The following is a 23,708-nucleotide window of genomic DNA, read 5'->3' on the forward strand; positions in this document are numbered from 1 at the left end:
CCAATGCGCGATTGGCCGTCGTCTTAAGCGGTATCTCGCGTATATACGTGCACACGGCCGCGAGCAAACAATTCGATTGATGGCGGCGTGTAATTCAATATAGTTCAAGGACTCGGTGCAACGATGTTCGTGAACCTTCGAGCGTACGTAAAACGACGGGGATCGATACGCGGCCGTAAAGATTCGTTAGCCGCGAGAGCGAATGTTTGCGATGAAACGGTGCTGGACGAGAACACAATTTTCAAAGAATGGGTTATTCTTTCCTTTGGAACAATAATTACAAACAGGACAATAGTATCAATGGGTTATTCTTTTTGAAAATAATAATAATAACAATATCTAGGCGTGAAATTTGGTTAAATGAAATGTTTTGTGATGGAACTATGGTGGACGAGAACAGAATTTTCAAAGAATGGGTTATTCTTTCCTTTGGAACAATAATTAGAAACAGGACAATAATATCAATGGGTTATTCTTTTTGAAAATAATAATAACAATATCTAGGCGTGAAATTTGGTTAAATGAAATGTTTTGTGATGGAACTATGGTGGACGAGAACAGAATTTTCAAAGAATAGGTTATTCTTTCCTTTGGAACAATAATTAGAAACAGGACAATAGTATCGATGGGTTATTCTTTTTGAAAATAATAATAACAATATCTAGGCGTGAAATTTGGTTAAATGAAATGTTTTGTGACGGAACGATAGTGGACGAGAACAGAATTTTCATAGAATGGGTTATTCTTTCCTTTGGAACAATAATTAGAAACAGGACAATAGTATCAGTGGGTTATTCTTTTTGAAAATAATAATAACAATATCTAGGCGTGAAATTTGGTTAAATGAAATGTTTTGTGACGGAACGATAGTGGACGAGAACAGAATTTTCATAGAATGGGTTATTCTTTCCTTTGGAACAATAATTACAAACAGGACAATAGTATCAATGGGTTATTCTTTTTGAAAATAATAATAACAATATCTAGGCGTGAAATTTGGTTAAATGAAATGTTTTGTGATGGAACTATGGTGGACGAGAACAGAATTTTCAAAGAATAGGTTATTCTTTCCTTTGGAACAATAATTAGAAACAGGACAATAGTATCAATGGGTTATTCTTTTTGAAAATAATAATAATAACAATATCTAGGCGTGAAATTTGGTTAAATGAAATGTTTTGTGATGGAACTATGGTGGACGAGAACAGAATTTTCAAAGAATAGGTTATTCTTTCCTTTGGAACAATAATTAGAAACAGGACAATAGTATCAATGGGTTATTCTTTTTGAAAATAATAATAACAATATCTAGGCGTGAAATTTGGTTAAATGAAATGTTTTGTGATGGAACTATGGTGGACGAGAACAGAATTTTCATAGAATGGGTTATTCTTTCCTTTGGAACAATAATTAGAAACAGGACAATAGTATCAATGGATTATTCTTTTTGAAAATAATAATAACAATATCTAGGCGTGAAATTTGGTTAAATGAAATGTTTTGTGATGGAACTATGGTGGACGAGAACAGAATTTTCAAAGAATAGGTTATTCTTTCCTTTGGAACAATAATTAGAAACAGGGCAATAGTATCAATGGGTTATTCTTTTTGAAAATAATAATAACAATATCTAGGCGTGAAATTTGGTTAAATGGAATGTTTTGTGACGGAACGATAGTGGACGAGAACAGAATATTCATAGAATGGGTTATTCTTTTCTTGGAACAATAATTAGAAACAGGACAATGGATTATTCGTTTTGAAAATAATAATAACAATATCTAGGCGTGAAATTTGGTTAAATGAAATGTTTTGTGACGGAACGATAGTGGACGAGAACCGAATTTTCAAAGAATGGATGTATCGTTTTTAGAACGATAATAACGATACCCAGGCGAAGAATCAATTCTTTGTTTAAACGATAATAACGGTATCCGAACCTAAAAATTTGTTAACCACGAGAGCGAATTTTTACAATGGAACAGTGGTGGACGAAGACACAATTTTTCGAAGAATCCATTTTTTTTTTCAGAACAATTATAACGATACCTCGAAAAAGTGTAATATTAAAAATAAAAGCACACGAGACGTCTTTGACACGACCAAAGTCCATGTTTGATGAAGTGTTGTAAAACATATAGGCACAACTTCAGAAGAGTAATCCAGTGCACTGAAACAAGGAAAGAAGTGCATATAAATATACATACATATGTCCAACACGACCTTCTTTTCGAATTACAGCGGTTTTTGTACTGTACCAGTTGTTTAACTTTGTAGAAATTCTCAGTACTTTTAATTCGAATATAGACTTATAAACGTCTTATCGTCGATCTCGTTGATTCGAAAATACCAAATAATGTTCGAATTCGCTGGTCGTAAATAAAACAAAAAATCATTACTTATAAACAGCCGAAGGAAGAATGATTGAAAGATAATAGCTGTAACTGAAAAACGAAGTCGATTATATATTTGTACCAATTTTTTTTTCTTACTTTATTAGATACACAGCTTCGCCTCTGAAATTATGTCCACGTGTTGTGGAACACCCTATATATACGACAATACTAAATTGTGTCGCAACGTACATCTCGAAACTAAAGACAAAATTCCAATTAAACATTGGGTCTCGAACTCTTCTTTTATCAGATATATAGCCATCTTAAGTTGTTACACGTTGATTCATAGATATCCGAGAAAACTCGCATTCGTTTGCATTATTCATTCGCGACAGACGCGCTTACGAATCCTTTGCATTTATTCTAATCGTTCCTGTGTCCGTCTCGAGACTACTTGGCATTATTCTTACCATAACTCGGAACGATACGTTGGAAATAAAAGTTCCGTGAATCCATGCTCGTTAGAACTTTCTTCCAGCTTTTAAGACGCAGAAGATACCCGTACCGTTTCTCGGCACCGCGTTCGAATCGTCTTACAAAGTCGTGTAAATACAAAAACGTTAACACCAGAATTACCAAAGGGAACAAATTTGGCTTGTTTCTTTCTTCTTTTTAAAATTACTCGACTATCAACGGTGTCTTTGCCTACAATATTCGTGGACAATTATGAAAATAGACAACTAACAGTACGTGTAAATCAATTTGCCCTTTCCCATTAAATTGAGTTAGCATTAAAACTACCAAAGGAAATAAATTTGGTTTGTTTCGAACTTCCTTTTAAAATTACTCAAGTATTGACAGTATCTTCGCTAACAATATTTGTGAACAATTATCAAAATAGACGAATAAGAGTACGCGTAAATTAATTTGCCCTTTTCCCATCCAACTTCGAAGATACGTACATGGTCTGATACAAGTACTAGGTTGCTCGATCATTTTCGTCGTTCTTTCCATTGCAAAGAAATACTAGGAAACTTCAACTTTGAACAACTGTAAATATACAAACGAGCCGACGGATCTACATGAAACTTTACACATGTTCATCAAACAGTAGTGTTTTTTTTTTTTTTTCATAAAAATAAAACAACGAACCTAGTAGCTCCGTTTCTTATCGAACGACAAAACTTATCGAGCAACCTATCAGTGATACGTTCACCATCGGTAGCCCCAGTGTTGAAACGTTCCCGCGAAAAGTGTTTCGCGCCATCGTGTTCCCTGTCATCGTATAAAAAATGAAAATACGTGCAACCAGTGTACGCTCGATCCATTTTTTTCGTCAGATTTATTTCAACCGATGCATTTCCCTTTTTTTTTTCGTGTTTCTCCCCTTACCATTATTTTTCCTTTTTTTTTTCTGTTTGAAGCACGTCCTCGTGGGCGATTGGCCGGGCAGAGGCAAGCCATACCAACGCATTTCAATTAACTCGATACCACGTCCGTTCGCTGCGTTTTGCAACGTGTACGCGGAGCCGTCATTGTGAAATATGTGTCCCATATGGGACGTTCGCCGGCTATAGGGTTTTAAAAATATCCCAGAAATGGAAATGAAGATATATCGGTTGGAGTGGCGCGCGATGCCGCTGGCAGTGTCGTTGTTTACGAGTCAACTTTATCGCGAAAAACGCCGGCCTCTTGCTGTTTCTTCTCCCCTCGACCGGGCTTCTCGCTCTTATTTTTCACTTGGTTCTCGAACTCCGACATCGACCCGTTCCTCCTTGCTTTCTAATAAACTTCTAACGTTAATGTCCGCCGCGAGACTACCGGGGGTCGAGATACTCGCCGATTCGCCGGTAAAACTGGAACGGTTCCTATTTCGACGCACGAGGCATCAACAATTAACGACAACGAGCGAGCACGTTGGACGAGGAACGGATTTATGGAACTTTCCAGTATTTCTGTATAATGCAAGGAATCGCAAACTGCAGCCGCGAACGTTACGAGCGAGTACCGTTCGCGAACCTTGTACATTCGTAATATCGAGAACTTGGGAAGTCTTGACTCGCGAGATTTAACTTCCGACGACACGGTGACTCCACTCGATAACAAATCGCGCGTCATTATTAAACATGGAATTCGTATTTGCGAGCAAGCGTCACCGATATGTGCGAATTTATACGTTTCGTTGCGATTATTCCGGTGTTACGAGTCTTTGGGTCGCCGTTTTCGGAGTGCATCGATAATAAACGTTCGATAATAAATTCTTTCCGCGTAAGTGCGACAAAATTGGTGAACGATTTTAATTTTTAACGAAACGTCGAACTTTCAGTCCACTCTGGTACGATTCCCATTAACGTTCCTCTAGTGTGACATTTTTCAACGATTTTGGGAGAAACAAGTGCGTAAAAGAGAAAAAGAAATCGATTACTTTTTCCGATCTTTCGGAGCATTCATCGTTGATTTCTTCGTTAGTTCTTTCCAAACGCTCAAAACTGCAGCTTACAAATCTGTAATTAACAATCTTTCGCCTCCGTGATTCATAAACTAATTCATATTTTGCCTCAGCAAACGACCAAAATTCATTGAGCAACATCTTTACTATCATCAGTTTCATCTACAGGCTACCAGTACGAACACTTGCATTAAATTAATCTCTACGAGTCTATTTTGTTAATAATAACAATAATAATAACAATAATAATAATAATAATAACAACAGTTATTATAATAATAAATATAAACATGCCGTTGAGATCGTTTTCCAGACATCGGTAGCGCGAGTCCCGAATAGGTGAACCTTTGGACGATCGTTAAGTTGGACTCTCGAATCAGTACGCTTTTATCCAGTCGATCGAGTCTCGAACGCGATCAACGATTCGACCAGGTTCTCGATTCGGAGCTACCGAGTCGAGCTTCACCAACGCGAAATAAACCTTACCGATAGCCAGCTAACGATCGTTCGCGACAACGACGATCAACGTTTCAGCACCGCCATTCGTACGATCGATCCGTTCTGCGAAACAATGTACGAACCAAGCACACGTGAGAAAAAAAAAAAGAAAGAAATAGAAAAACGACAATCGGTGATCCTCTAATACGAGAGTAATTATCACTTTCAGCGATCCATCCGACGTAGCGATACCACTAAAAACCCATAACATTCCACACTCACAGTAAATTCACGAGAAACGAAAAAAAAAAGCAAAATATATAAAAAAAAAAAAAAAAAAAATGTATTCAAAGAGTAACGAGAACTGTAATTTGTAACGATCAGTGAACAAAAGCCATAGTCACCCCATCGTGTAACATGTCCGCGGCCGGAAACGGCCGACTCAGTCTGACTAACCTTCGATTTCAGGTCCTCCTGTCGAGGTGGGCGTCACCATGTACGTCTTGAGTATCAGCTCGCTATCCGAAGTGAAAATGGTACTACCTCTAGGTCTTACTCAGTCATTACGCTGAATAATCGATTTACTAATCATTCCGATCGTTCGATTTAAAACATCCCCCCACCCCGTATACCCGAGCAACCACTTCTTAGTGCCCGTGTACTCGAACGAACGATTGGCGCCAATCGTTACCAATCACGATCTCGTGTACATACATATCGACACGATGCGCACATACACATACATACACAGAGAGACACACGCGCACACAGTCATACATATATATATATGTAAGAGAAACATCGAATATACACGCGATGCAACAGACACACGCACGCGACCCACACTTAACACTCGATGCATGCACGCGCACAGAGAACGAGTTCCCTGTTTAAAACTGAGTTTACCTGAGAACGGCTTCCGTGTTTCGCGTTCCTTTTCGCTGTCAGAATAGTCGCGGGGAATCGAAGACTCGTTAAGTTTCCCTCGCGGGTATTTATCTCGTTGCAGAAGGGGGATCCGGAACCCCTTCTTGCGGAAGGAGCCATCGAAGAAAGCGATTCCCTCGATCGACGCGCGAATCCTCGCGATCCGAAACCCTCTTGACGAACGTCGCAAAGGGTTCCGGAGCTCTCGAAGCATTCTTGGAGAACGTCGCTCGGCTCTCGAAGAGGACGACTCTCTTGATCGACACGCGAGTTCTGGAGCCCTCGTAGTTCTTCCAGAGAACGACGCGAAACGTCCCAGAATTCTCCAAGGGGACGACTTCCCTGATCGACACGCGAGTCCTAGAACCCTTGTAGGTATTTTAGAGAACGTCGCGAAGCGTCCCAGAGTTCTCGAAGGGGACGATTCCCCTGATCGACACCCTAGATCTCGAACCCTCGTATAAAACGTCGTGGAACGTCTCAAAGTATCTCGAACCTCCTTAGAAAACGTCCCGACTCGTCCCAGGACCCTCCAGGTTTTTTTAGAAAATATCGCGAAACGTCCTACAGTCCTCGTGACCCTCTTCAAGAACGTCACCAGAAGCGTCCCAGAGTTCTTCGAAGAGGATAACTCTCCCCAATTTACGCACAGGTCCTTGGAATCTAGAACTCCCCTTGAAAAACCCGGACCGTCTCGCAGAGTTATAGGACCCTCTTTGGAGAACGTCGCGGAGGTTCCCGGAGTCCTTGACTCCATTTTGGAAAACATCGCGAAGCGTTCTAGAGCCCTCGTAGTTCTTCCGGAGAACGTCGCGAAACGTCCCAGGGTTCTCAAAGAGAACTACCTCGATCGACACACTGGACCTCGGGATCCCGAATTCCCGTGTGAAACGTTCGAAGAGGGTCTCAAAGTGCTCGAAGCCCCCTTAGAAAACGCCCCGAATCATCTCGGAACCCTCCAAGCCTCTTTGGAAAAGATCGTGTCCTAGAATCCTCGTAGCAGAGTTCTTCGAAGGGGATAACTTTCTCGATTTACTCACGGGTCCTTGGGATCTTAAAACCCCCTTGATGAACGCGGAGCTCCCCAGAACCCTCGAACCCCCTGGAAAATATCGCGAAGCGTTCCAAAGCCCTCGTGGTCCTCTCGGAGAACGTCGCGAAGCGTTCCCAGAGTTCTCGAAGAGGACGTCTCTTTCGATCGACCCGCTCGGGGTCTCGAAACCCCCGTGTAAAATATCGCGGAGCGTTCCAGAGCTCTCGTGGTCCTCTCGGAGAACGTCGCGAAGCGTCCCCGAGTTCTCGAAGAGGACGTCTCTTTCGATCGACCCGCTCGGGATCTCGAAACCCCCGTGTAGAACGTCGCGGAGCATTCCAGAGCCCTCGAAACCCCCTGGAAAATATCGCGAAACGTTCGAGAAATCTGAAATAAAAGTCCCCCGATCGATGCGCGTGCAGAGAACAACATCCTCGAGTTCGAAAACACGCGAGCTCCGGAGGTCGCTTTGTGTCCTGAAAACGATTCGATCGCCCAACAATCTCGTCGAATCGATCGATCGTTTCGCAATCCTCGGGAGGTAATCGATCGATCGTTGCCACCGGACGCAGAAAATTCACAGGTTTAATCCGTCGCGGAGAGAAAAGGAGTTGTCCAGGGATTGGCGCACGAGGTGGCACGGGGCCGACCGCTCGTTGCTCGTTCCGTACGTGTCGAGGGCCGATTGGCGCTTCGTCGATGAAATTAGTTCGGTTGCCGTGCACAGAACCGCATCGCCTCGAGCTGTGTGCTCCTTTGATCTGCTCTTCGTTTCACGAGAACGCCCGGGACCGCGACAATCGCGTAACACGATTACGATCGGACCGTCGCTCTTCGAGCGCTCCTTCCGCGCGGCTCGATGTTCAATTTCTTGCTACGGTGCATTCGGCGACGCTCGACCTCGAACGCTCTTTAAATCGACAAAATTTCAATCAGCCCCGCGCGATCGTTCGTTACCCGAGCGTTACGACGACTACTCGCATCCATTCTTCGTCCTTTTCGTCTTTCCTCTTCTTTTTTTGCGCCCGCGAACGAGCCACCGACCCGTTTAGTATGTAAATTGTATCGCTCGGGCTCGAGTCGCCCGGTAACGTTACGACCGGCAGTGTCTCTGTTGCATCTGACGACGCGAGAGAACGTCCACGAGCGATGAGATGCTATCCCGGGAGGGAGCACGTTTCAGCTTTTTGAAATCATCAACGTTTCGCGCGGAACGACTCACTTTTGTCAGTTTTATGGTAATTTCGTGAAAAATCGCGTAGTCTGGTGTACGATGTCCCTTTGGATGACCTTTTGAAACAAAATTCTTTTATAGAAAATCGTAATTCGGTGTACAGTGTTTTATACCGATACGGTGGAACATCGAAGAACGAAGGGTATCGAAAATATGTTCTTCGAAAAATCGTTCGGCACGGAGAGAAACATCGGTATCGATCTCATTTCGAATCGAACGATTCGTAAGAACATTTTTTTCGATAACATCGGTTGCACGTGAGATATTCCAGCGTGTCCAGATGTAACCGGACATCCTCTATTTCTAATAATATTGGACCAGTTTTTTTAGAGCCTGTTTAAAATGTAAGTCGACTAACTTGAAACTTGTATTCAAAATAGAGTTTATCGCGTACCAATAACCACGATTGAAAGCACGCAAGAAATTAAATAGCTTCGCATCGTGTAATAGAAAACTGCAGACGCATTTCAACGCGTAGCATTCTCGTTAACCGATCACGCACTTAACCGTAATTAAGCGTAATGGACGTTTCCAGCATCATTTACATTAGAAATTATTTCGACGAGCGGTCCCATATAACTCTGTACTTTTTTTAATCAGCTCTCGATGTTGAAATTTTAAAGCGAAACGTTGAGTAATCTTTTCGAAGAGTCAAAGACGACCTTCGTGTCTCGATGAAAGAGCAAGATAACGAGAAATTAATTAATGTACTCGGTGCCTCCCTCGGTACCGGTTGACTTTTGTTCAAAACGTTTTTTTATACGACAAACGGTCTGCGAGTAATTCAAGATGATCGAGTTGGGTAACACGTTTTATTCTACCGAAAATATAATAAATACGTAAACGTGTTACTTGAAATCAATTACGCGTAAAATTTCTATTCGAATCGTTGTCGATGTCTTTAATAATAGTAAAAGCTTGGAACAAAGTACAAAGAAACAAGCGAGAAATGAATAAAAAAAAAGAACATGTACTGTCCGTTCGTGAGAAAAAGTCTAACGAGTGCTCGCATCCCCACTCTGGTCTACCAGCTTCGCCACCATCTCGCTATTGGCCGCTTCGTCGACGTTCTCGACCAATAGCGACAACGCCTGCGATGGTGGGGGAAGCTAGTAAACTAGATTGGCGATACGAGCACTCGGATGGACAGTACGTGTTCTTTTTCATCGTCTCAGGTATTGTCTCTATTGGTCGAGGACGACGACGAAGATCGACAGTAGCCAATAACGACAATAAGATGGTGGGGAAGCTAATAGACTAGAGTGGGGATGCGAGTACTGGTTAGCTTTCTTCTCACAGACAGTACACGTACACCAAAACCAATATCATCGGTGCTTTCTAGGTGTATTCAATTTCTATCGATACGAAATAAAATATAGAAATTTCCACTCGTCGAGAAAAACTCCTCCAAAAGTCATCCAAAGGGCATTCTCGTTGAATTTGTCTCTATATCTCGATAACGTGGCGATGAAAAGTACGTCGTTCTCTCTCGCGAAATGTCGACGATCGAATCTTCAAATTGCGTTCCTCGTCGTGGTATTCGTCTCGTCGAAACAAACATTCTTCACCTCGAACGTTTCCCCGTGTCGTCGACGACAACAAAGATATTTGAAACTCGAACGCTGCGTTGAACGCTGGTACGTACTTAAAATCGTGCGGTGTATTAAGCCGCGCGTACAACACGGTTGTAAGAGTCGCGCGCAAACGATTACGAATACGGTTTACCGCGGCAACTTCGCGGCTAACGAGACGAACCAGGCTCGGTTAAGAGCCCTGACCAACTCGGTGCGTTGTATTACGTTCGCCTAGTTACCGTAGTAGCGGCTCGTGTTAATGTTAGAATAATTGTGCGCGTGCATGGAACACCTACCGACACTCGCCACATCGACACGCGGTAACCGGGAATAACGCCCAATGGAACAACAACACCGAACCAAAAATGGACAAAGTACTATTTCACGTGCGTGATACGATAAAAAAGCAAAAAAAAAAAAAAGAATAAAAGTGCTCGCAAACTCGTAGGCTACACTCAGAAAAGAAAAGAGAACCAATAAGAGGATAAGAACAAAATTCCGTAGACCTTCGCTCCGATACAGTCGTCTGGCCCGTGAATCGTAGTCGGCGGATGGTTTGTATTTGTACACGCATAGTTCTAGAAAGGCACACCTCTCTGTCTTATTTTTTTTTTCCACTCTCTTTCCGACGTATGTTTAGCGACCGACGATACCGTACACCGTTTACGGTCCCGATCGATTCTCGATTTTACATTTTTTCCGAGTGTAGACGAAATACATATATATATATATATCTCACTGTCTCCTGCTTGTTACTATTTAGCCTATGCTGTTCGAAGCGTGGTCTGCTCTTTCGTCTGATAAACAACAAAACGAACGAAAACACTTTTGTTTCCTCTCTGGTAGAAAAATAGTATCTTGTTCAATTTTGGATATTACATACGCACGACCGTCCCGTTAGACCATTTTTAGACGCTAGCTGCTATGCCGCGGTTGCTGAGATGGGCTGCCCGCCTGCCACCACTTACAATTATTATTATTCTATATTTTATTCCACCCCGATAACCCAAATGTCGCCCCCTCGCCCCTGACCGCCCCACAACCCCGAACCACCGCCACCGATCACTACCACCGTCACACAACCCTCACCCCTTAAAAAAAAAAGAAAAAAGAAACCCATCACACCCCCTACAACCTTGTGTCTAACACCGCACGTATCACACGTTCGTTTTCTCGAACACTGTCTACCCCGTTCCACGTGTCTCGAACGACGTACAACTCGCGCCCGTTCGATAGCTCGTTGTTCAATTGTCAGATACAACCACGAGTAGAGGATCCGTCCGGAAACGATGATCGCAGTGACAATGACAGCGAATCTTTTGCGCAATACGAATCTGTTCTTTTCCACGAGGTGGAGTCACGTGAATTGTCGAATTGTAGATTTTGCGAAATTGGCGATTACGTAAAACACGAGAACGGAAAACCCCCGACGCGCCGCTCGGGGGATGGAACAGGTAGAGAGAAAAAAAAAAAAAAAAAAAAACTCGGGAGGGTTTACGCCGGACCTAAAAACCGAGAGATTTAAACAACGGACCGGATGTATTACGTAGAGACACGCGCGTACCCGGCGCGAATATACGTAATTAGAACGTGTGCACGATGCACGGCTATCAACGCCGCTGAAACGAGAAAGGGAAAGAAAAAAGAATAACATAGAGAAAAAAAAAAAACGAAAACGAAAACGCAAAACGTACGTACAAAGGGAAAGAGTAACGAGAGAGAACAAGAAAAGAGCGGATGAAAGAAAGCGAAACAAAAGACGATAGTTAAGTAAGGTAAAGTCACCTTGCCCTGCGACTGTGATGGGTGTGTATATATATAATGGCTAAGGATTATATATATATGTATAGAGAACGAGTCGAGTATAATTCTTCTAGCTTGGAAAGAAGCAACGTGGCCGACGAGTGCTGTTGATTTGGTTCCGTGCAGGGTGCGAGCTCTCTTCGACTTGTACGCTTGCATTTTACCCCTGACTTTCGTGTCACCTCGCCGAGAAATCGTTACGAAACGGTCCCGAGAATGAAATTCCATCGAATCTCGGCCGGGAGACTCGAACAACGTTGCTTTTTCCCAAATACGCGGAACGATTTCCGCTCGGTCGAGTCCCGCGATTAGTTCGTCGGTTCCGCCGCCGTGTATCCGTTCAATTACCTCGTGTCCGTGAGTCAGGGGTAAGACACGAACTTACGGTTTATTGTCCACGTACCAATCTACCTGTCACATGTACGGAAACTTAGAAACTAGCGGTTAATCAGAGCGACCAAGGCCGGATGGTTTTCTTGATTGCAGGTCCACCAGTGGAGGTCGGCGTCACCATGTATGTCCTCAGCATCAGCTCCGTGTCCGAAGTGTTGATGGTACAGTTTGCATTCTCAAACTCATACAGAACTCACATCGACAGCCGTTCGTTCATATTCTTTCTTCCCACCTTCCCTCGTACCGACGGATCTTCCTTGTCCCACTTCTTCTTTCACAATGTCTCGTGTAAGTCACCCGCTGAACTCTTTCTCTACGACTCTCCTGCTCTCTTTCTCCATCTTTTCCTTTTATCCCTCTTCTTCCCTTCTCCTACCGTATCTCTCTACCTAGGTATATCTCTATCTCTTTACTTCTCTATTTCCCTATCTCTCTATCTCTCTATCTCTTTATTTCTCTATCTATCTATCTATCTCCATAGCTCTCTATCTCTCTTCTTCCCTATCCTACTATCTCCCAAATTCTCTATCTCTCTGTCTCTCTCTCTCTCTATCTCTCTATCTCTCTATCTCTCTATCTCTCTATCTCTCTATCTCTCTATCTCTCTATCTTTCTATCTATCTACCTACCTACCTGTCTCTCTTTCTATCTATCTACCTACCTACCTGTCTACCTATCTATCTATCTGTCTACCTATCTACATATCTACCTGTCTACCTATCTACCTATCTACCTATCTACCTATCTACCTATCTACCTATCTACCTATCTACCTATCTACCTATCTACCTATCTACCTATCTACCTATTCACCTATCCACCTATCCACCTATCTACCTATCTTCCTATCTACCTATCTACCTATCTACCTATCTACCTATCTACCTATCTACCTATCTACCTATCTACCTATCTACCTATCTACCTATCTACCTATCTACCTATCTACCTATCTACCTATCTACCTATCTACCTATCTACCTATCTACCTATCTACCTATCTACCTATCTACCTATCTACCTATCTACCTATCTACCTATCTACCTATCTACCTATCTACCTATCTACCTATCTACCTATCTACCTATCTACCTATCTACCTATCTACCTATCTACTTATCTACCTATCTATCTATCTACCTATCTACCTATCTATCTATCTACCTATCTACCTATCTACCTATCTACTTATTTACCTATCAACCCATCCACCTACCCATTTACCCATTTACCCATCTACCCATCTACCTATCTACCCATTTACCCAAACCCATCCACCTCCCATTTACCCATTTATCCATTTACCCATTTACCCATTTACCCATTTACCCATTTACCCATTTACCCATTTACCCATTTACCCATTTACCCATTTACCCATTTACCCATTTACCCATTTACCCATTTACCCATTTACCCATTTATCCATTTACCCATTTACTCATTTACCCATTTACCCACCTACCCATTTACCCATTTACCCACCTACCCATTTACCCATTTACCCATTTACACATTTACCCATTTACCCATTTACCCATTTACCCATTTACCCATTTACCCATTTACCCATTTACCCATTTACCCATTTACCTATTTACCCATTTACCCATTTACCCATTTACCCATTTACCCATTTACCCATTTACCCATTTACCCATTTACCCATTTACCCATTTACCCATTTGCCCATTTACCCATTTACCCATTTACCCCTTTACCCATTTCCCTATTTACCCATTTACCCATTTACCCATTTACCCACCTACCCATTTACCCATCTACCCGTCTACCCAGACCTAACCCAGCCATCTATCTATCAATCCATTTCGCGCACGCGCGAATCGAATCGTCGCGCCATCTACGATGCGATCGATCGATCTCCCCAGGATCCACGGATCGATCGTATCGGCCAGCGATTCCGCGCCGCGTCGCGTCGCCCGTCGTCGAATCAGCTTCCCGATCGCGCCGTTCATCCCATTATGCCGCTTGTTTCCGATTGTTTGTTTCGCGATTATACGAGGCGCGCGTGTGTGCGCGCGTGTGTACCACCGTCCGCTTCAATATTCATGGGACCGCGTCCCGCATGAAAATTCGAAAGAACAACAACGCGAGACGCGCGCGTAAGATTAATAAACATTCGGGTGAATATTCATGTCGTTACCATTGTTCCGCGAGCCGGGGATCACCCGCACGCGGGGACGTCTCGTTCGCCAAGTATCGTCGCGGATTTGTTTCTAGCCGCAGCGACGATCCGGTCTCGCGACGAAAAGAGAAAAGATATGAAAAAAAAAAGAAAAGAAAAAATACACAGTATGGAACGGTGGAAGTGAAAACGGCCTAAATCGCGCGGTATTTCACGCGCGCGTCGAAATCTCGAGGAATTCTCGTCGGCGAGCGAACGCGAAAAAGTGCACCAAGGGACACACAGGCATCGCGGCTCGCGATATTTATGTTGGCAGCAAGGGGCATATTGGCACGTGCACACGTACATATTTGCATACACACCCACACCGACACGTACACGAAACGACGGTACCATACCACGGAGAGACACGCGTGAACATACCAACATACGTGCATACATACGTACATGAACACACACACGCGCGCGCGCGCCCGCGGTACACTACACGGATGGCCTACTAACCTACGTTTTTATAGCTCGTCACAGCTGTTTGGTTGGCTGAACTGTTACAAGGGAACCTTGCTACGTTCCACAGTCTTCGCAAGATATATTCTTGTCCACTTCGTTTATGGTTTATGGTTGACTCGTTTAATTCGATTTGCGATGTTCTTGTTGCATGGCCCTACCCGCGGTGCTCGAATCGGCGACGAGTGGTCGATAGAGAAGACGAACTCGACGGTGTGCACCGAACGCGGAAACGAAAGCAACATCGACCGTCGAGAGAACGCGATGTCGAAAATCCGCTCGAACGCTCCTTGCGATTGTCCCGAGTAATATCGTTTCCCATCGATTCGTTTTTTCATCGCTTGGAAGGGATCCACGGGCTTTCCGGTATAAAAGGTATCCGAAATCCTCGATTCGAAGGGACAGTCTCCGCGTGGTACGCGATACAGTACGAGAGAGAGAAAAAAAAAAGAACCATCGTTCCGTTTCGTTTCGGGAAGATTCCAAGGGGGAACGAACAGAAAGCTATAGAAAGAGGCTGAATCGCGATTCGAGCACCGCAGGCCGCACATACGTTGAGGCACGCATATATACGCGTAGACGTACACGTATCTTTGGTTAAACTCTACGTACAGATGTATACGTATGTATATAAGCGTGTACGCAGCGTCACGTATGGTATACATATATACATATATATCTATATATATATATTTTCTTTTTCAATATTTAAGATACGTATATAGCGTAATCATATGGCGTATTGTGTATTGCGTATACTCCTGTAGCATTCAAAGGATCTGTTCCGGTGTCTGCAATCAGTTTCAAACTGGCGCGAAACTGGATCGATTTCCACGTCGACGTTCCATCGGCTCCGGTAAAGCATTCCAGTTACCACGAATCGCGAGCGAGAATTAACGCTCGCGTGTTTCTTCATCGCCCCCGAGATCGTTCACGTTCGATCGTTCGTACCGTGAATCGAAAAACCGGAGGATCCGTTTGTCGCGCGGTAACGATCGCCCGGTGGGATCCCTCGGAAATATACGAATCGTTCTTGGTTCGATTCCGTGAACCGTGGATGGGGGAACTCGACGCCCGATCGAGATCCAGAACGCGAGTTTGGAGCTGAATGTACGAGACTGGACCCCAGGTGTTGAGCCCTGTGCGGAAACCAAATCAAGTCGACACTGTCACCTGGGACGTGACTCGCGATTTTTATATCCGTTGGCGAGCCTCCACATCCACCCAACCGCTCTCGTACACACACGATCCTATCCCGCGACTTGTTCGCCGTCGTGTACGCCGACCTTCGTCCACCTGTCCAAGGACAGCGGTCGAAAGTGGCACCGTCGGTGATCGTCGCCCCGTCTCGTCCACGACCGGTGGAAGCTTCCACGAGGTACGTGCGGAGAGGCCAATTTTTTTCCCCATCGATTCGAGCAACCCGTTCTTCCCTACCTTCGAGACAATCGTCGCGCGCATCGGCGAACAATCTCGCGCGAACGATGCCGCGAAAGAGAACGCTCCCTCCGACCTCCGCCCTCCGCTCCGTCCTCCTCTATTCTCGTAGTCTCTGGACATCGCGATTGTATCAGACGAACGTCTCGAGTAACAGAACGAGGAGAAAAAGTATACTTGAACAAATTTAGAGAAACAAAAAAAAATAATAATAATAAATAAAGAAACAGAGTCGTACAGGGAGCGAACAGTGGCAAAGAGAGTCCCGTGAAACGTTTCGACGACGAAACCGTGCCCTGTGTATCCTTGCTTCCCTCCGGCCAGCCGACGATCGCATAGAAACGAAGTGTATAGCTCGTGCGACGTTGCGACCACGATCTCGAAACTGTACGAACCACTGTGTCTATAGATATACATACATATATATATATATATTTCTTATATTTACATTACATTATAGGTATAAATACAACACCTATATGAGCTGTATCATTGTCAGTGTGTGCAGTACGCTTCTGGTCGCTATGAATCACTATGATGCCGTATATACACATTGTACTGTTATTATCTTTATGTGCGTGTCTGTGTGTGTATGCGTGTGTATGTGTGTGTGTGTGTGTGCGCGCACATCGATCCACGCTGTGTGCACGCGAATTGTGTGCACGCGTACACACAGACCGAGCAACTCGTCGAGGCGCCGAAACGCACAATGCAATCTGCTGAGCCGAGAACGCGTCCTCGGACGAGCCTCTTTTGCCTTACCGTCATTGGTCGTACACACACTGCGTTGTTTTTCTTTTTGTTCCTTTCCTTTCGTTGGTTCTGTTTTTTTCTTTCTTTCTTTCTTTCTTTCTTTCGTTCTTTCTTTCTTTCTTTCTCTCTTCTCTTTGCGTTTCGTCTTTCAGTTTCGATTCGCTTGCGAGCTTCTGCTTGGAACGCTTCTGTACACAGCTTCGTTACCATGTTCTACTAGGCTCTAGTTCTCCTCGTTTCTTTCGCTCGGCGTTCGTGGGCGAACGCTATGCGCGACCACTGCAGCTCTCTCTTCTAACCAAGGAAAAGTTTGCAAAGTACCCTCGAGTGCATCCGACGAAATGCATCGGGTGTTCCTCTATGCGTCGTTACCGTGTCCTTCGATCGCGTGAAACGTGCTTCACTCGCTGTGACTCCGACCTTGGTCGAGAACACGCGTTCATCGGGAATTACGCGATCGAGAAACATCCACGAGGATCGAGTGATCTGGAAAACAATAATCGTGGTTTACAGATGCGTATAGCGATCGAACAGAAATAGAGAACGTTCGGTCTTTCGGTGATGGAATGTGCAATTATCCGTTACGGCGATGTTGTACTTGTCTTGATAGAAAATTTTATCATTTTTTGGCAATTATTTCCGTGTAAATTCTACTCGTTGTTTTAATAATAGCCTTGTTCAAAGTTACTTTTGGAATCGACGCGAATAGATAACGAGTGATCTGAAAAAACGAGATCGTAGAACGTAGTGCGGAAATATTCAATATGCAATTATCTATTCTGGTAATGCCGTAGTTACGTTTGCTAGGATACATAGTAAGTTTTACTCGTCGTATAATCGCACGGTTACCTTATAAGGAAGGAAAGTTACTTTTGGAATCGACGAGAATAGATCCCGAGTGATCCGAAGAAACAAAATCGTAGAATGTAGATGTAATGTATATTGCGTACGTTCAATATGCAATTATCTATTCTGGCAATGTCGTAGTTACGTTTGCTAGGATACATAATAAGTTTCGCTCGTTTAATTACAAGGCAGTGTTACAACTAAAGAAAGTTACTTTGCCTCGTCACGACGAAAACTCTGGAAATAAATTCTTATGGAATTAATTCGCGAATCAACTCGACTCTTTCGACCCGTTTTTATTTTCCTGTGCTCTCGTAATAAGTCGTTCGACCATTTTTGCGGACCACCTTGTGGCGTTGCAGTTTGGCTGCCAGAACGGATAAATAAATGGATAACGGCGCGGAAAGAGTTCGGAGCGAATATCGGGAATTGAAACCGACGTGTACTCGTATTGGTAATAAAACCGAGAAATTTGAGGATACAAAGGATGGAAAAATAGTACGTTACGACGGATTAGACGGAGAAGAACGTTCGACGAAGCAAAGCTCTCTTGTTGCAACGGTGTTCGCCCTTAGTGACATCAACGCTGCATTACAACCGGAGATACTTTCGAAACCGCTCGAATTAATTAACGTCGCTTTACGAATCCGTGGATCGGCAGCAGAATCACTCCGATACGGGTTTCTTCAATTAATAACAAGCAACTTTGCGTACGCAAGAGAAAACTCATCGACGAGCAGCTTAAAGATTAAACTTGGGTATCGAAACACAAGGTGCATTGCAAAACGCCACCTTTCGCTTCGACGATGCATTTTGAGCGTAAAAGCGATGGAAATGTTCAAACGGTTGGGCGAGTTGTCATGTTTGCGCGTTCTAGCTATTTTCATCGTTCATTTTTTTCGATCACCGAACCGAGCTTTATATTTCAATTGGTAGAAACGAATGGCGTAACGATGCAATTAGTTAGAAATGATCGAAACGGTGAAAACGCTCGTACGTTGAAAACAAGATAGAATAAACGTTCGTGGAAACTTTTTTTTTATTATTTTCGCGCGCTGATCTCGCTCCTCGAATTATTTACACGTGTAACGAAATACCGTGGATAATAAATATGGAGAACGATTTGACTTCCGAAACGGACTTTGAGTCATTAGGCTTGAATTGCTGTCGATATACGTATCATTTTCGGTACAAATTTTCAAGTACGAAATAGTCCAAATTTGCTAACACGAAATAGTAAAGTTTCGAATATGAAATAGTCAATTTTCAAGTAAGAAATAGTTGAAATTTGCTAACCCAAAATAGTCTAAATTTTCTAACGCGAAACAATCCAAATTTTCTAACGCGAAATAGTCGAAATTTTGAAACGCGAAATAATCGAAATTAATAAATATATTTCGTTTCAAGAAAAACGCGATCGACAATTGTTGGAACGATTGCAGTACGTTTAAACGTTCGAAGAAACTCCGTTTTTATTATTTTCACGTTTCGAGTACAGGCTTAAAGCGATGTCTACATAACGTAACGTAATAAATCCGTATACTTAGCCGGTACGAAGCTCTCCGCGCGTTGAAAACGTCACGAAAATATCGCGTCAACGTATACACAGGGGGTCGATGACGACGGTAAGCGTCGCCCCGGGTTGAAATCCTTCCACGGACGTCGAGCCATGAGTGTCAGCCGTTATTGGAGTTGTAGAATGTCCAAGTTTATTCCAAAAGTTTCCCGGACCTTTCCAGCGAAATTTCACGCCTATAATGGTTGCGAAAATTCCAGAAACTTTTACGTTTACAATAGTCGTAAAATTTCTGTTGGCGCGGGCGATCGTGACGGGGCAAAATAAAAAATTTAAAAGTAAGACCAAAAAAAGGAAAAAAAAAGAAAAAAGAAAAAACAGCGAAAATTCACGTACAACCAGAAGAGAAATACGAATTTACCGCGACAAACACGGAACGGATTTATCGCGGTAATTGTTATTTATCGGTCGAGAGAACCAGCGTTATTTTTACTTCCTCTTTTCCCTTTGATTGTCAAAAATTCCTGTCGCGACTGTTCTCGCCAAGGTATCCGCGAATATAAAAATCATTTTCACGGGTCGCGTTCACGAGCAAAAATTCACCCGCGCTTCGATACCAAAAGTGCAACGCGAAAGTATTTGCACATGCAGTTCGTATGCGTAAACGCGATTCGCGTCGTTCCCTCGAACAAACTCGATTGCACAACCGGCACGGTATACATCTCTATTTATGTACCGTGCAATTATACCATCTCGCGGGGAGTGTATATCGATGCATATAAAAAAATGTTTCAATTCGTATGCGTCAACTTCCACCGTGGTGGAATATATTTCGTCGTTTTGGATCGAAGCGAACGATTCGAAATTCGTACACGAAAGTCCTTCGACGTGTTCGCGTTGATACGATAATCCAAAAATTTACCATAATTCATTCGTCGTGAACAGAAATCGAATTACTCGTTTGAAAATCCTTTCCGTTAAATCGAACATTACAAGGGACACGTTAAAGCTTCGTATCGATGTTTTAACCATTTTATAGCAAATTTCGAAGAACTTACGGATCCTGTTGCATATTGTTGCACACTTGTGAGAAAACGTCTTTGCAAGTATGCGTGTTTTCTCGCTGTAATTGTTCACAGAGCTGGTAGAGCTATTAATATTTAGCAAATGGAGAATTTTATTCGCGAACGTGCCAAAGTTCATTTATAATAATAAATCGAGCGCTAACAAGATACGAGTGTCGCGATTCGAGTAAAGAAATTCGCGTTAGAGATACCGTTGGAAGCTGAAGAGAACTGTCCTGGAAGGAATATGGGATTCTATTGATCGGAATTGGACTTTTTAACGCACGAAACGAAATGGTACGAAAATTATCATAGTCTTTCGACACGTTGTACGCCATTCATGGTGGTCATTGATAACGAACACTCCAAACTTACGTTTCTTTAACACTAGGTTCACGAACATTTCTTGCGTCAAATTGACGCGTATCAGGAAGAGATAAGTATACCGCACAAACAATTACAAAATTAGAAAACTTCGAAAAAAATGAGTTTTAATATTATATTTATCTCGTTAAACGGATAAAAGTGAATGCAAGTGGTAGAAAAAAAATGTAAACAGTTTCTGTAATTTTCCTCGTCGATAGACATGCGTCAAAATGACGTGCCTCGTAAAACTAATGTTAAAGTGCTAACGTAAACTTTTAGGTAACGTTACCGTCGTTGGCAATTTTGTAAAATAAAGAACACGCCAACTATTGAATATTCCAACTTTTAGCACTACGTTTGGAACAAATTTCGAGGACATTCTTAAATATGGAAAAATGACGTGACAGACAACGTGTTAAAAAATACCGTATTGCAATCGCTAACTAAAATATAAATCTGAATAATTAAACTTGTGTATAGTCGTGAAACCTACTTTTTATCTCGTTTTACCTAACGGGAAAGTTCTCTTCGATTTGCAACAACACAAATGTTCAGATAACTGAATATTTGGTGTACAAATAAATTCTCGATCCCTAAATTAATTCAATGACAGTATTTGCCTAAGATAAACTTTCTTCGCATCACGTTACGCTATTAAAATAATATAACTCGAATCTATAACCGACATAACCTTGAAAAACAGTAATAACTACTATGGTCTCCAAGGAACATTAACACTATATACTTTTCGAATTCCAACTACTTAAAAAAAAAATGCGATTTCATTGACTCGAAGTCGCCATTTCTTCTCCGAGCGATGTTTCGCCAAGAATTCAAAAAATGGCAGAAACGTATAGAAACTGACAGAAATTATTTTGGATATCGAAGTACAATCGAATTATTTACGAAGAAAAATTAAATTTATTTTAAAGAGATCGAGAATTAATCGATACACCGAATACCGTTCAGACATTAAACTCGTTCCAATTCCAGTGTGTGTGCGTGTTGTACGCGGAATTAAAATTGTTTCGCAGTGTGCAAAGTTCAAAAAGTGCAAATGTTCCATTTCTTAAACGCTAAGTACTTTAAATCCTGATTCTCGCTGCAAGACAATCAACGAGAGTGAATGTATAGGCGAGGACGAAGAAAATCCAATTAAAGGGTTATCAAAACGGTTTTCCAATTATGCAACAGATACAGAGCTTACTACGTGTGTGTTTCAAAAATGTTCTACTAAGGACGTTGCACAACGAGTTCCTTGTCACGAGAAATTGGTCATAAATTTAATGTCTTTCGCACCATGGGTGAACTTACGATACGTAAATTGTCATTGCGAAAAGTTTTTCGAAGAATGTTATATACCGTGAACGATATTTTCGAAATGGCATTAGTCCTTCGACGTTCACCCATCCACGAGTCTGTAAAGCGAGCCTTAGCAATTATACGAAGAATTAAAGCGATAGTGAAATAAAATGTACACGACGCACTAACGACTGCTATTAGATCGTTTTCAAATTCCAAACGTTCCCACTCTCTCGAGATTTTATTATCGCGTGCAGAAATTTGGATACACGTTCCTGAGAAAGTGTTTCGGTTGGAAATTTGCAATTTCTTTCCGCGTAAATTGTTCCAATACATCGAAGGAAAACTTCTTTCCGATAAATTTTGGTCCGAAGGTCGGGAACCTCGTTCGACTTCCATCGAAACTTATATCCAAAGCAAAGCACCGTAGAAAATTTCAGTTCTCTGCCTCGAACGATTTTCGAGATTCGCGTAGAAACGGGAGCTGAAAAAACTGGTCCCGAGTGTTACCACGAGGTAAGAGGAATGCTTCTCGACTCCCTCTGTGACTGCGTTTCCTTAAGCCTGGCTTGATAGTTGTGCGTTAGAAAAGAGTCTAAATTCAACATCGACCGATAGATGGCGCTGTACGTATGTCCCGCTTGATCGTGTGTGTCGCAAAGGCGAGGTTAAAATTCCGACCAATAGGATACCCGCATTCCTCCCAAGATCATACTTTTCAGCTCCTAGGTGTACCTAACGCAAAAAAAAGAAACTTTTTTAAAAACCGTACAATCCTTGGAAAATAGTATCGTTGAACCATAAGTCGCAATTTCCAATTTTAAAATATTCCCCGAGCAGTCGTTACGATAAAGTCGTATATATATTACGATCTATCTATCGCTTCGACTCGTGGTATAATTACAACGGGGAAAAATACAACACGTTTGTTAAGATGTTCGTGTAGAAATGCTCTCGAAACGAAGACCAATTGTTCGTTGGAGGTTCTTCGAACAATAACAATCTCACCGAGACGAACGTTCAAAGAGAAATACGAAAACTGTGGTTAAGATTCATCCAAAAGAACTTTCATACCCTGCTGCGTATCGTTGCCACTGTTGCCAAATTCGAAATTCGATTAGACATAAGTATTTACAGTTAGACCGAAAATTGTTACTCCGCTGTACACGTAGACAGTGCATGTCGCTTGATAGCGTCTCGTAGCATGCTTGCACGTACTAGTCTTGGACAAGTAGTCGTGGTATATCTATGGAATATATATATAATCACCATATACACGGTCCATGCACCTTACCGCTTTCGCGTGTACACACGAAATACCCTCGCGTCGCGGGACTCCCCTTTACTGAGATCGACCACGTCGACAGGGATCCGGTGCGAGTGAACCGTGCACGAGGCGATACGGCTCGGTTCAAGCTGTGTAATTTCCAGTTGTATCGAATTATCTCGCGAAACTGCAAACTATCGTCCAGATTTCAGGGCTGAGCCGCAAATATACAGGCCGAGTCGCGTGAAACCCGAATTGCAAATATCCACGTTCTCTTCGGGCTTGGGAGAATAAATTCGAGGAAGGGAGGAACGTT

General features: G+C 42.7%; 1 protein-coding gene across 9 annotated transcripts in view; it reads left to right on the plus strand.

The window, feature by feature from the left end:
- Rdl (Resistant to dieldrin) overlaps nt 1-23,708 on the plus strand; it is a 158,461-nt gene that overhangs the window by 95,946 nt on the left and 38,807 nt on the right. For 8 of the 9 annotated variants that reach the window (XM_076315118.1, XM_076315119.1, XM_076315120.1 and 5 more), the window contains exon 3: nt 5,692-5,759. In XM_076315118.1, coding sequence (XP_076171233.1) covers nt 5,692-5,759 — 68 coding nt within the window. Of the gene's footprint in view, nt 1-5,691; nt 5,760-9,583; nt 12,349-23,708 lie in introns of those variants that run through there. The other variant, XM_076315126.1, reaches the window with a different exon arrangement.

The sequence above is a fragment of the Ptiloglossa arizonensis genome, chromosome 6 (genome assembly GCF_051014685.1).
Source record: "Ptiloglossa arizonensis isolate GNS036 chromosome 6, iyPtiAriz1_principal, whole genome shotgun sequence".
Lineage (NCBI taxonomy): Eukaryota > Metazoa > Arthropoda > Insecta > Hymenoptera > Colletidae > Ptiloglossa > Ptiloglossa arizonensis.